Source organism: Rhinatrema bivittatum, chromosome 3 (assembly GCF_901001135.1).
Source record: "Rhinatrema bivittatum chromosome 3, aRhiBiv1.1, whole genome shotgun sequence".
In the NCBI taxonomy this organism is placed as follows: domain Eukaryota; kingdom Metazoa; phylum Chordata; class Amphibia; order Gymnophiona; family Rhinatrematidae; genus Rhinatrema; species Rhinatrema bivittatum.
This window is the reverse complement of record NC_042617.1, coordinates 199,791,096-199,803,093: the sequence shown is the minus strand read 5'-3', so window position 1 is coordinate 199,803,093 and position 11,998 is coordinate 199,791,096. Positions and strand designations below refer to the sequence as shown.

Here is an 11,998-nt window from a genome sequence, read left to right as displayed (position 1 = left end):
CACGGGTTCAGAAGACGGACGCCAGCAAAATTGAGTGTCCATTTTCCAAGCCGTGGGCCGGCGGACAGCTTTTTTTTTTTTTTGGGACCTTCGATTTAATATTGCTATGATATTAAAACCTTTTAGGTACCAACATTCCACAAGTGGAACATTTTTTCATATACTTTTAATTACTTGCAAATTTTTTTATACCATATTTGGGTCTAGTTAACTAACATATGTAAAAAGGGGCATCAGGAAATAATTCCTTCAATGAGCAGGATCTAAAAGGTTAAGTCAGAGGGTGTACAGAAAAGCAGTTTTTTCTGCTTTTCTGTACACTTTCCCGGTGTTGTCTGTGATTAATGCCTGCCTTTGGGCAGGCGTTAATTTCTGAGAGTAAAATGTGCGGCTTGGCCGCACATTTTACTTTCAGTATCCCGTGGGGATAACTAATAGGCTCATCAACATGCATTCGCACGTGATAAGCGCTATTAGTTTCGCTGTCGGCCTGTAAAAGAGCAGGGGTCCTGAGGTTTGCCTCATCTAGCCTTGTTCCCCTACAAAGGCATCTCTGACAACTTGGAAGTCTAGCTACTGTCTACAAGCCACAATTCTGCAGAGATTAATAAATAGTTTAATTTCAGAAAAATACATTCTTTTATTTTACACAAAATACAGAAACTGATCTTTAATAAAGTTCTTGTACCCATGTTAAACAATTAACCAAATGGATATTAAGCACTCAGGCTCCCCCTTTCATTACATTTCTCCTTCAGTCCTTGTCCAGCAAGCTGTATTTTTCTTTTTGTAGCAGTAACTCCTTGCTCTTCTGTAATTAATACCGATAAGGGCTATTCTGCATGAATTTCAAAAGAAGCACAAAAAAAAAATCTTCTCCTAGAAACTGTCAAATTCTTTGGGAAAAAGAACAATTAAAATAGGGTGAGTGCAAGGGTCCACACTGGTCTCAGGTTTTGATTTTCTCTTTTACTACTGGCGTCTCCCCTCGCAAAGATTCCAGGAAGATCAACCCCTTGGCCTTTGGTGGTTGTTAAGTCTGTCCACAGTAAAAGACAGTCTGCGAACATGCTTGCCAACTGCGAAACCGCCTTCTTCCACGACGCTGTTGCATCTGAACAAAACAAAGTGGTTGAATTAGAGCGAGGAAAGAATAGGCTACAATAGGTTCCTGTTCTTCGTCATTGCATAAATACTTTCCATTGCACTCCTGCAGTAGGATCTCTAGATTTATTGTGTAGCCCAGCTCTGAAAAACAATAGGGAACTCACAGAAGCAATTACTGCATGTGAACAGCTCGTCTCACAAATAACTACAGTTAGACACCTTATGAGGTTTGTCTTCTTGCTTCTAGCCAGAGCTAGAGAACATGCAAAAGCTGAAAATGTACAAGCCAGATTTGCTAATTTTCAATCTCAGCACAGAGTCGGAAACACTATAAACAAATTCATTTTTTGGTTTTAACAATGGCCCATCTTCATTTTTTAAGTAAAAAGGAAAAAAAGAACTATCCAAAGAAAATGATTCGACTCAGGGTAGCAGGGCTGAATCTTCTTTCGCTCCCTCGGTTGAGTTTGGGTGATCTGTCCACACGGTGATTCCGGTCCACAATCACATTTCTAGGGTGGGGGGAGGGGTACACGAATAAGAAGCGTCCAGGTCCAGATCCCACCCCCCCAAATCCCATGAAAAAAAAAAAGTGTTCTTAAACACGGATCTGCAGCTCCGGGTGGGAGGGGGCAGCGCGGCTGCAGGGCTTTTCCTTTCCCCCGGCGATCGCCGCTCTCCGACTCCCGGGGGGGGGGGGGGCGCTCAGAGGGTGTTGAGGTGGGGCAGCGCCCGCAGTCTGTCCCCGGCGGGGCCCCGGGTCGCGCTCTCCACCCCCCGCAGCCACTCGGTGCATTTCCGCAGCAGATCGCGCCCGGGGGGCGCCTCCTCCTCGTACTCTTCGCCGTCGTAGCGGTGCTGCGCGTTCAGCAGCGAGACCTTCAGCAGGGAGCCGAGGTCGGGAGCCGCCGGCGGGAACCGCTGGGGGGAGGCGCCGGGCGGGAGGCGCTGGAGCTGCTGCTGCGGGGGGCTCCGCTTCTTCTGGATCAGCAGCGCCGCCTCCGGGGTGAGCCTGAGCGAGAAGCGCAGCGGCGGCGGCGGCGGCTCCGGGGCCGGCGGCGGGGCAGGGCGCTGGCAGCGGGCGGCTCTTCGGGGCAGGGACGGCACCGGCTGCTGCCGCCGCCTCCCTTGCGGCGAGGGCCAGGGGCCGGAAAGCGGCTGCATCGGGCGGCTCCCTCTGGGCTGCGGGACGGGCGGCAGCAGGGAGGTGCCCGCTGCCCGTCCCGTCCCGGCAGGGAACCAGGGCTGCGCCTTGTCCTCCCTTCGCCCCATGCGCTGAGGCAGAGCGGCACCGCCGACTAAACTGCTTCTTCCCTCCTCTCCGCTCCTCTCCCGGCGATGGGGGCGGAGCTCGGTTGACGCCAGGCAAATCCCCCCCCCCCCCCCCCCCCCCCCCCCCCCCCCCATATGACTGTAAGCCAGCGATTCCTAACCTTTTGAAGACAGGCACATCATCCTCCACGGGGAAGCCTCATAAGGTTAAAAGAAGAGCTAGGGAAGCACTTGAAAGCGGCACCAGTCTCTTCCAAATTTTAAAATAAAGGCAGAGAAGGGACAGAAGCACACCGATACTCATCAGGATGAACCCGCTTCCTCTATCTACAAGTATAGGAGAAGTTGATGTGCGACAGGCAGCCAACACCGATCATGTGGAGTGGCGGACTAGTCTAGTCCTTAGGACAGTGGGTTGGAAGCCAGACTTCGCATTCTGTGCCCTCTCGAGGCCTTGGTGAAGTCCATTTTTCTGTTGCCTCCGATACAATCTGAAGGGGGTCATTCATCAAAATGTATTAGGACCTTAAAGCATGCAATAAACACTGCATTACAAAATGCCTATACAAATTTGACAATTTTATTCAAGTGGAAGGAGTTTAGGCAGATTAAATGGAAAAGAGAGAGCCAGCCTATGAGGAGACCCACTGATTTTTCAACTATTTATACCACTGGAAGAGTAGGAACTAGGAACTGAGGGTGAGGGGGCTTCTTACGTAGAAATGACGGCAGAAGAAGACCATCCAGTCTGCCCAGCAAGCTTTCACACTTTTTTTTTCTCATACTTATCTGTTACTCTTGGCCCTTAGTAACCTTTTGGTTCTATTTCCCTTCCACCCCTGCCATTAATGTTGGAACTGCATCTAAGTGGGGGGTAATTTTACATGCAGTCATACATCCAAACAGCAGTTACCATCAGTGAAGATTTAATGTGATCTGGAGAGATGAAAGGTGAAGAGTAGATTTGTACCATGTTCTCTCTATGTAGCTTGATGCCTCAACTGTGGTGTTTATAACATATGACTCTGATGTAAAATTGCCCCCAGAACCTAACCCACAAACCTCATTCCGAGTTACTAGTGCCCCCTCTTACAGTTGTAGATATAGTTATTTGTGAAGTTCTGCAGCAGCAGCAGCCCAAAATGCAATTAAAAAAAAAAAAAAGTATTGTAGTACCAGTCAAATTTCCTTAACCACACCCCCACAGGTTGTATTCTTGCTCTATTTATTGTAAAACGATGAATCTAGGCCTTACATTGAAACCCCTCTCTGAATGTAAGCTGCTGTGAAGTGCCTGAAAGTTGGAATATAAATCAAATAAGTAACTGCTACTTGTGACTTGCAGAGCTCCTCTACTGCTGCTGCTCCCCAACACGGACTGTAAATCACATCTGGCACACTGTGCACACTCTCCCATCTTATTTAGCCTGGGGATAGCATAGGGGATGGAAGGGCTCAGAGGAGGTGGCTGAGGAACTGCCAAATACAGACTGGCCTCAACCAACCATGCCATCAACAGACTAGCCTGTTGTAGAGATTGGGGACTTCACTAGCCATCACTCTAGCTAGGGGTTACTCCGTGAATGATGAACTTAGAGAGGATTTGACAGATTGGATTGCAGCGAAAGAAAAATACCAGCTTTTCACCCACACAGACAGGGTTTTAGATCAGGCAGGTGGGGGGGGGGAAAAAGAAACCCTCATCTTTGACTTGCAGGAAATGCTTACTGATTTCACCCATTGCAGCACTATCCAGTAGGGATGTGAATCGTTTTTGAACGATTAAAATTATCGTCAGATAATTTTAAAATCATTCAAAATCGTTGCACAATACAATACAAAATCGTTGCACAATACAATACAAATGCCCCCGATTTATCGTCAGGGGCATTTGTATTGTATCGTTAAATAGGGCACGGGAAAACCGGCACACCAAAAAAATCCTAAAACCCACCCCAAACCTTTAAAACAAATCCCCCACCCTCCCGAACCCCCCCAAAATGTTTTAAATTGCCTGGGGTCCAGTGGGGGGCTCCCGGCATGATCTCCCTCTCTCTGGCCACGACTGCGTTGAGAAATGGCACCGGTGGCCCTTTGCCCTTATCATGTGACAGGGCAAAGGTAGCACCGGCGCCATTTTGGTTCCTGGCTCCTGATGTCACGCGTGCAGGAGATCGCCCCCGGACCCCCGCTGGACCCCCAGGGACTTTTGGCCAGCTTGGGGGGGGGGGGCCTCCTGACCCCCACAAGACTTGCCAAAAGTCCAGCGGGGGTCCGGGAGCGACCTCCTCCACGCGGGCCGTATTGCCAATCTTCAAAATGGCGCCAGCGCTACCTTTGCCCTCACTATGTCATACGGGCGACGGTCGCCCGTATGACATAATGAGGGCAAAGGTAGCGCGGGCACCATTTTGAAGATTGGCAATACAGCGCTACCTTTGCCCTCACTATGTTATACAGGCCCCCCCCCAAGCTGGCCAAAAGTCCCTTGGGGTCCAGTGGGGGTCCGGGGGCGATCTCCTGCACGCGTGATGTCGGGAGCCAGGAACCAAAATGGCGCCGGCGCTACCTTTGCCCTGTCACATGATAAGGGCAAAGGGCCACCGGCACCATTTCTCTTAACGCAGTCGTGGCCAGAGAGGGAGATCGCGCCGGGAGCCCCCCACTGGACCCCAGGTAATTTAAAACATTTTGGGGGGTTCGGGAGGGTGGGGGATTTGTTTTAAAGGTTCGGGGTGGGTTTTAGGGTTTTTTTTTAGTGTGCCGGTTTTCCCGCCCTCCCCCGATTTATGATTTTTAACGATTTAAAAAACAAAACACGACGATCAGATTTCCCTCCCCCCCCCCGCCAAAATCGATCGTTAAGACAATCGATCACACAATTCACACCCCTACTATCCAGCACTGCTTCATATTGGAATTAAAGTGGCACTTGCCTTCTGTAAACCAAAGTCGCAATGGAAATGTTGGAAAACAAATTGGAAGCTATTTACTGCAGAAATTGAACAAAACTTTAAAATTAGTGAACTTAAACCTCCAAATTATGGGGCACTGTGCGATATATGATGTAATGTGGCACATTTTATCCTATCTCATGGACATAAAGTTTATATCCCTTGCTGGGCACCTGAAACAGCACCACTCCTAAAGGAATATGTGTAAAATCTGAATCCCTACCTGTCAGCAGCACTGTTGGCATCACTGACCTCCAAACAGAGAACAAAGATGACATGAAACTGTCAAAGATCTTAACTTTACGCATTCAAGTTGGGAGGTGCTTCAGACACAAACAGGCCGATGCAATACATTGAGCAGAGGTTAGCACACGGCTTAACATACAATTGGACATATTTTGGACAGGCATCCATAAACCCCCATGCAATACGGGGATTAACACATCTAAATCACCACGTAGCTAATAGCGCTCAGCACATGTAAACTGCCCTTAGATGAGGCTATTAGCTAATACCCGTGATTCAAAAAATTCTCCCCGCAGCCATTATGCCCATTGCAATGTGGCAAATCTTAAAGGTATGCCACACTCAAGGGCTCATTGATAAAAACAAAATATACTGCTTTCTGTCTGTGATTCTTCCTATTAGTATGGTGACGATACTAAGTAGGAGGAACCACAGAAAGCGGATTCAGGTAAAAAAAAAAAAATGTGTCTTGGGAAAAAGGTAGCAGGAGGAAACAGATGCTTGTATTGAGCATCCATTTTCCCAACCTGCACTGACTGTCACCTTTCCTGTGCGCCCGATGCCGAGAAGGCCCTAGGGACACACAATTTTCCCTAGCACCTCCTTTTTTAGCGCGACCCCCCTCATTTCAATATTGCATCGCATGCCCCGAGGTGGTGACTGGGTGCACGTTAGGACAGCAGGCTCAAGACTTTGAGTGCCCATTTTCTACATACACATATTGCATCAAGCCTGTTTGAACTGCTATGTCTTCGCTCCATCATATTCCTGTTGTAAGTGCCAACACAGTGGCAGTTAAACTGTTGAAGAGTACACACATGACCATGGGTGGAGACCTCTCCAGAATTTTCTAGCCTTATGTGTTACTAAACTGGAGATGAGGGTGATGCTGCATTACCTGCGATGAAGCCACAGAGGGTGGCAGGAATGGATGGGCCTTTGTCTAGAGCATCTTAGAATCGGGGTGAAAAAGGTTGCAGTTGCTTATCAGTGTGTTTTTCACGTCCATTTTACCAGAGACTGTCTGGAATGAGGCAAAAGTAATTGATCATCTTCCTAAAGCCAAAAAGTTAAAGACCACTATCATTGCTCTTCACAGTTCTTAAATTGATGGACAGACTTATGCTAGCTCATATTTTTTTCTCTTTCCCAGAACCTTGAATACTGTGTACAGTTTCTCTTTCCCCGCACCTTGAATACTGTGTACAATTCTGGTCGCCGCATCTCAAAAAAGATATAATTGCGATGGAGAAGGTACAGAGAAGGGCTACCAAAATAAGGGAGTGGAACAGCTCCCTTATGAGGAAAGACTAAAGAGGTTAGGACTTTTCAGCTTGGAGAAGAGACAGCTGAGGTGGGAAAATGATAGAGATGTTTAAAATTATGAGAGGTCTAGAACGGGTAGATGTGAATCGGTTATTTACTCTTTCAGATAATAGAAAGCCTAGGGGGCACTCCATGAAGTTAGCATGGGGCACATTTAAAACTAATCGGAGAAAGTTCTTTTTTACTCAACGCACAATTAAACTCTGGAATTTGTTGCCAGAGGAGTGGTTAGTGCAGGTAGTATAGCTGTGTTTAAAAAAGGATTGGATAAGTTCTTGGAGAAGTCTATTACCTGCTATGAAGTTCACTTAGGGGCGGATTTTCAGAGCCCTGCTCGCCTAAATCCGCCTAAATCCGGGCGGATTTAGGCGAGCAGGGCCCTGCGCGCCGGTGCACCTATGTTCAATAGGCCTACCGGCGCGCGCAGACCCTGGGACTCGCGTAAGTCCTGGGATTTGGCGAGGGGGGCGTGTCGGGGGCGGGCCCGGTCGGCACGGTGTTTTGGGGGCGTGTCCGCAGAGTTTTGGGGCGGGTCCGGGGGCGTGGTTACAGCCCGGGGCGGTCCGGGGGCGTGGCCGCGCCCTCCGTACCCGCCCCCAGGTCGCATCCCGGCGCGCTAGCGGCTCGCCACGCGGGGATTTACGTCTCCCTCCGGGAGGCGTAAATCCCCCGACAAAGGTAAGGGGGGGGTTTAGACAGGGCCGGGCGGGTGGGTTAGGTAGGGGAAGGGAGGGGAAGGTGAGGGGAGGGCAAAAGAAAGTTCCCTCCGAGGCCGCTCCGATTTCGGAGCAGCCTCGGAGGGAACGGGGGTAGGCTGCGCGGCTCGGCGCGCGCGCCGGCTATACAGAATCGATAGCCTTGCGCGCACCGATTCAGGATTTGCCCGGTTACGCGCGTATCTACTAAAATCCCGCATACTTTTGCTTGCGTCTGATGCGCCAGCAAAAGTACGCCAATTCGCGCGGTTTGAAAATCTACCCCTTAGAGAATAGCCACTGCCATTAACAATGGTAACATGGAATAGACTTAGTTTTTGGGTACTTGCCAGGTTCTTATGGCCTGGATTGGCCACTGTTGGAAACAGGATGCTGGGATTGATGGACCCTTGGTCTGACCCAGTATGGCATTTCCTTATGTTCTTAAGTGACTTCAGAGCAGGCAGAAGGTGTGCTGATCAAGGACTTGTGCTTCCAACATAAGTCAAGATGGGTGTCCATAGGTGCCAAAAGATTTCACTGATTGATCTGTTGTCTGCTTATGGCATAGACTGCTACTGAAGGTAACAAAAGTTACAAGATGATGTAAACAGTATGAATACATGCAACTTGGAGATCAGTTTAGTAAACAACAAAAAAAGACCATAAATAATAGTCTCCCGCAGGAATCTGTCATGGCTCCCGTGTTGTTTAATCTATATACTTGTGGTATGCCTCTGACTATACCAAGCAAGTCTGAATATGCAGATGACATCACTCTTGCAGTGCAAGATGACAACTTCAATCAAATCAGAACTAAGGAATAGGAAGAGTACCTCAGCAATGGTGTTTTCATCCTAACCCAATTAAGACCACTATCACTGCTTTTCATCTTATTAACAAAATAGAAAACAAAGAACATGTAGTTACTTTCTGCAGTTGTCAAGGAAGGAATGAAAAGTTCCCCACCTAATTAGGAGTCATCTTGGACCACAGCCTGACTTTATGTGAACATCTAGAAAAGAGCAATCATAAAACTTAGCTGTAAGATATGTGTAAAGCACTCTCCACAAATTGCATACATTTCTACAGCTGTACAGCAAAATGGGGCTGGCCGCAGCACAGGAAGGTACCAGTAACATCACTTTTGCACTGTCCCAAGGTGGATGGTGCCATTTTTAAACCATCAGGACCTGGGAAAAATGCCTATTTAAATTCTGAATCCAGGGAGGGAGTAAGAGAGAGCTGGGGTGGGAGCTCTCTGACCCCAGCGCTTGTAAAAGACCCAGACTCAGTCCATTCCGGGCAAGGCATGGAGCCTAACCTGGCCAGATTTTTGATCCACAAAGGCTAGACGGGACTGCCAGAGGGCCCCCCCCCCCCCTTTTATTTTTTAGCGGTATAGGTTTTTGTTTTGTGGGTTTTTCTTGTTTAATGTTTTTTTTTTCCTTTGGTTTGGCAAAGAAATCAAATAAAAATGGGAAAATAACCACCACCCCCCCACCCCCAAAATGAAAAAATGAACCAAACTGGAAGTTTTGGGACTGCACATTCCTATCGTGGATATGTTTTTATTTATTTATGTTGATATCAGAAGACTTAAGCCTGCATACAGAAATCATCCATTAGTCTTCCACACTATTTGGTTGTACATAAGTTTTGCCATGCTGGGTTAGACCAAATGTTCATTGAACTCAACATCCTGTCTCCAAGTGACCAATCAGGGTCATTAGAAATTGGCCAACCTTAAAGAGTAGATCCAATGCCTTGAGGATCAGTCCTAGGGATAAGTGGCGACTTTCACATTAGCCAGGTGGACTTGTGGAGAGTGGAGAGCCTGTGTGAGTGAGAGAGATGCGCTTCTCCATGGCCCAATAGCCTTCCTGCTTTGGGGAAGGAGTGGAAGTTGTGAGCAGGCATGTGCACACAAATAGAAACACAAGCCTCTCCTTCTTCAGCCGGCAGTAGGATAAGCTCCACCGGCGGTCTCTTTCTTCAGTCACCGGCAGCCTGCGGCCTCTCTCCTTCCTTGGCACCAGCGGGTTAAGTTCCATCAGCAGTCTCCTTCTTCATCTGCCAGTGGGTTGAGCTCTGCTGGCAGCCTGCTGCCTCTTCTGCTTCCATGCACGGTATGCACACGCGGTAATGCCGGGCCTAATTCCTTCCAAATCTAGGACCTACTCAATTTGACAGTCTGGTTCTTATAGCTCCCTTACAACTCCCCTTCTGCTGGCTGACAGAACTTCCCTTTCCTGAAGTAGCTGGCTGGTCCCCAAATTCTCTTCAGGGGCTGGATCTGAGACTCCTCCTGCAGCTGTTTTTTGCCCAGTGGTTCGTGCTTCCTTTTCCGTCCATTTCTCATGAAGACTGAGCTTGATGCAAGAGGATCACACTCTCTCATGCTACTGGAACTCAAGGCTTGTGCCTCCCTCTCTCATCCTGTGTATGGGGCCTTGAAGGAACCAATTCCAGCCTTCCTTCAAGCTGACTTCCTGATCCATGTGGAGTTTTGTAGTAAACCTAGCAAGAGTTCTTTATAAATCTGTATATATAATATAAATGTTTCAATCATCAAAAAACAGCCAAATATAGTTATTTTATAAACAGAGATAGCTGTTAAGACTATATTTTCAGGGATCACTGCTATAAACAGGGATTGTAATTGCTGTGTAAAAAAAAAATGCATAAACATTTTACATTAACATTCTTCAGGCAAATGTTGGCAAGTGGTCTGAACACATCATTTGAAACCTTTACAGTACAGAGAATACAAAATCAATCAAAACCATAGTCTGGAAGATAAATCGGTTGAAGAGAAAATATTCCCCTTTTCCAAAATGGTTTAGACTAGAGATGGCAAACTCAGATCCTCAAATGGTGCAAACAGGTCTGGTTTTCAAGATAAACTACATTATGTAAATTAATCTTAGTCCAAATGTATGCAAATCTCATGAATACTCAATGCAAAAATTGGTTTACAGCAAGATTGGTTTTTAGCACTTAAAGTCTGTAATTTGCCCTGGTTCAGAGACTATACCAAAGGGACAAAAAGAGGGGAAGGATTTCTTCTTTCAACCAAACCAAGTGCATAACCTTGAGGTAAGGGTAGCAAGAAGAAACAAGAGAACTAATATTTATATGAACATAAATTACAAGGTATGAGAGCTTACTTTTATTTTTAATGATCAGTAAGGGAAGTGAAAATAACCAGCATTTTACTACTGTTAAAAGTATATTAACATGGGAAACCAAGATGGCTGCCACATAGCATCAGCATTCCTAAGCTGCTGCAGAGGGCTTCCCTTTTTTCTGAAGTCCTTACTTCAATTTTCTTCTTCAGCAAGTGGAAAGTGCAGAGGAGCCATTCAACAGGTCTAGGGTCTGAGGAAGTGGGGCAGAGCCGGGGGTGTAAATCACTTCTGGCTCTCTGTGAGAAAGGCGCAGAGCCGGTAGGGGCATGGATCATTTCTGGTCCCCCGGTCTCCAGAGGAAGCAGAGCAGAGACGTAGGAGATGGAAGCAGCCACGTGGCCTTGATTTTCGTCAAGCCACCATTCTCGAGCACGCCTTTACTCCAGTTGCGGCGGTCGATGCTGGCTTGGCCATACCTGGGGACGCCAGCCCGCCAGCAATGGAAGTTTCACTTAGCCCCAACTGTCGTTCCACATCGTGTCCTCCTTCCAGAGCTGCCACTTTCCTCCGATGCTCCTCTAAAGGCTGCTGGAGCCTTTGACAGCTCTGTTCTATCGTTTCCCCTGCATTACAGACGTTGAGTCAGCATCGGAACTTAACCGGAGAACTGGTGGAGCCCCAGGAGGTGCAGGCCATTGCAGAGGGGTTGGCTCTTTCCTCGGTTTGCTGGCTGGATCAAAGATGAAGAATCTTAATTCATCTATCAAGGTTTCTGATTCATACTATATGAATCTCCTATTTTTTGTTAAAACCTGCAATTATTACTCTGGACGGTCTTTGACTGTCATGATGTCAGTTAATAAATCAATCAGTTTCATCTTTAGTTTCTTTGACTACTGATTTGCAGAACAAGTTTCAAGCTCAAGAACTTTGTCTTAGTTCTCTGGAGAAGAGCGTGTCCGATGGAGCAACATCTCTTGCAAAAGTTCAAGATGTCCAGCATAACATCATTAAAGACTTATCTTCTACTCTCATAGAATTAAGAATATTGAGAACTCTCTCCGATCTTGGAATTTGAGAATATTCAATTTTCCACAAGTTACCTTGAATACACCATTTGATCTTTTTGCTTCTTATTTGAAAGGAGTCTTGCTAATTCCAGAGAATGTTCTTCCTTCTATTGAGATTTATTTTCTTCCAGCTTCCAAATCTTGGGACAATGTTTCGACAGAAGTTCCCTCTAATTTGACTGATTTCTTGGAAAAAT

At 47.1% G+C, this 11,998-nt stretch overlaps 1 protein-coding gene across 1 annotated transcript; it reads right to left on the bottom strand.

Moving 5' to 3' along the window:
* Nucleotides 1–1,688: 1,688 nt before the first annotated feature.
* On the bottom strand, nucleotides 1,689–2,456 carry PRR18 (proline rich 18). The gene has a single exon (XM_029594114.1). The coding sequence runs from the start codon at nucleotides 2,377–2,379 to the stop codon at nucleotides 1,813–1,815; it is 567 nt and encodes a 188-aa protein (XP_029449974.1). The 5' UTR covers nucleotides 2,380–2,456; the 3' UTR covers nucleotides 1,689–1,812.
* Nucleotides 2,457–11,998: the final 9,542 nt, after the last annotated feature.

Excerpts from the sequence above, each read along its gene's own strand:
- PRR18 (XM_029594114.1), bottom strand. The coding sequence starts at position 2,379 with ATGGGGCGAAGGGAGGACAAGGCGCAGCCCTGGTTCCCTGCCGGGACG.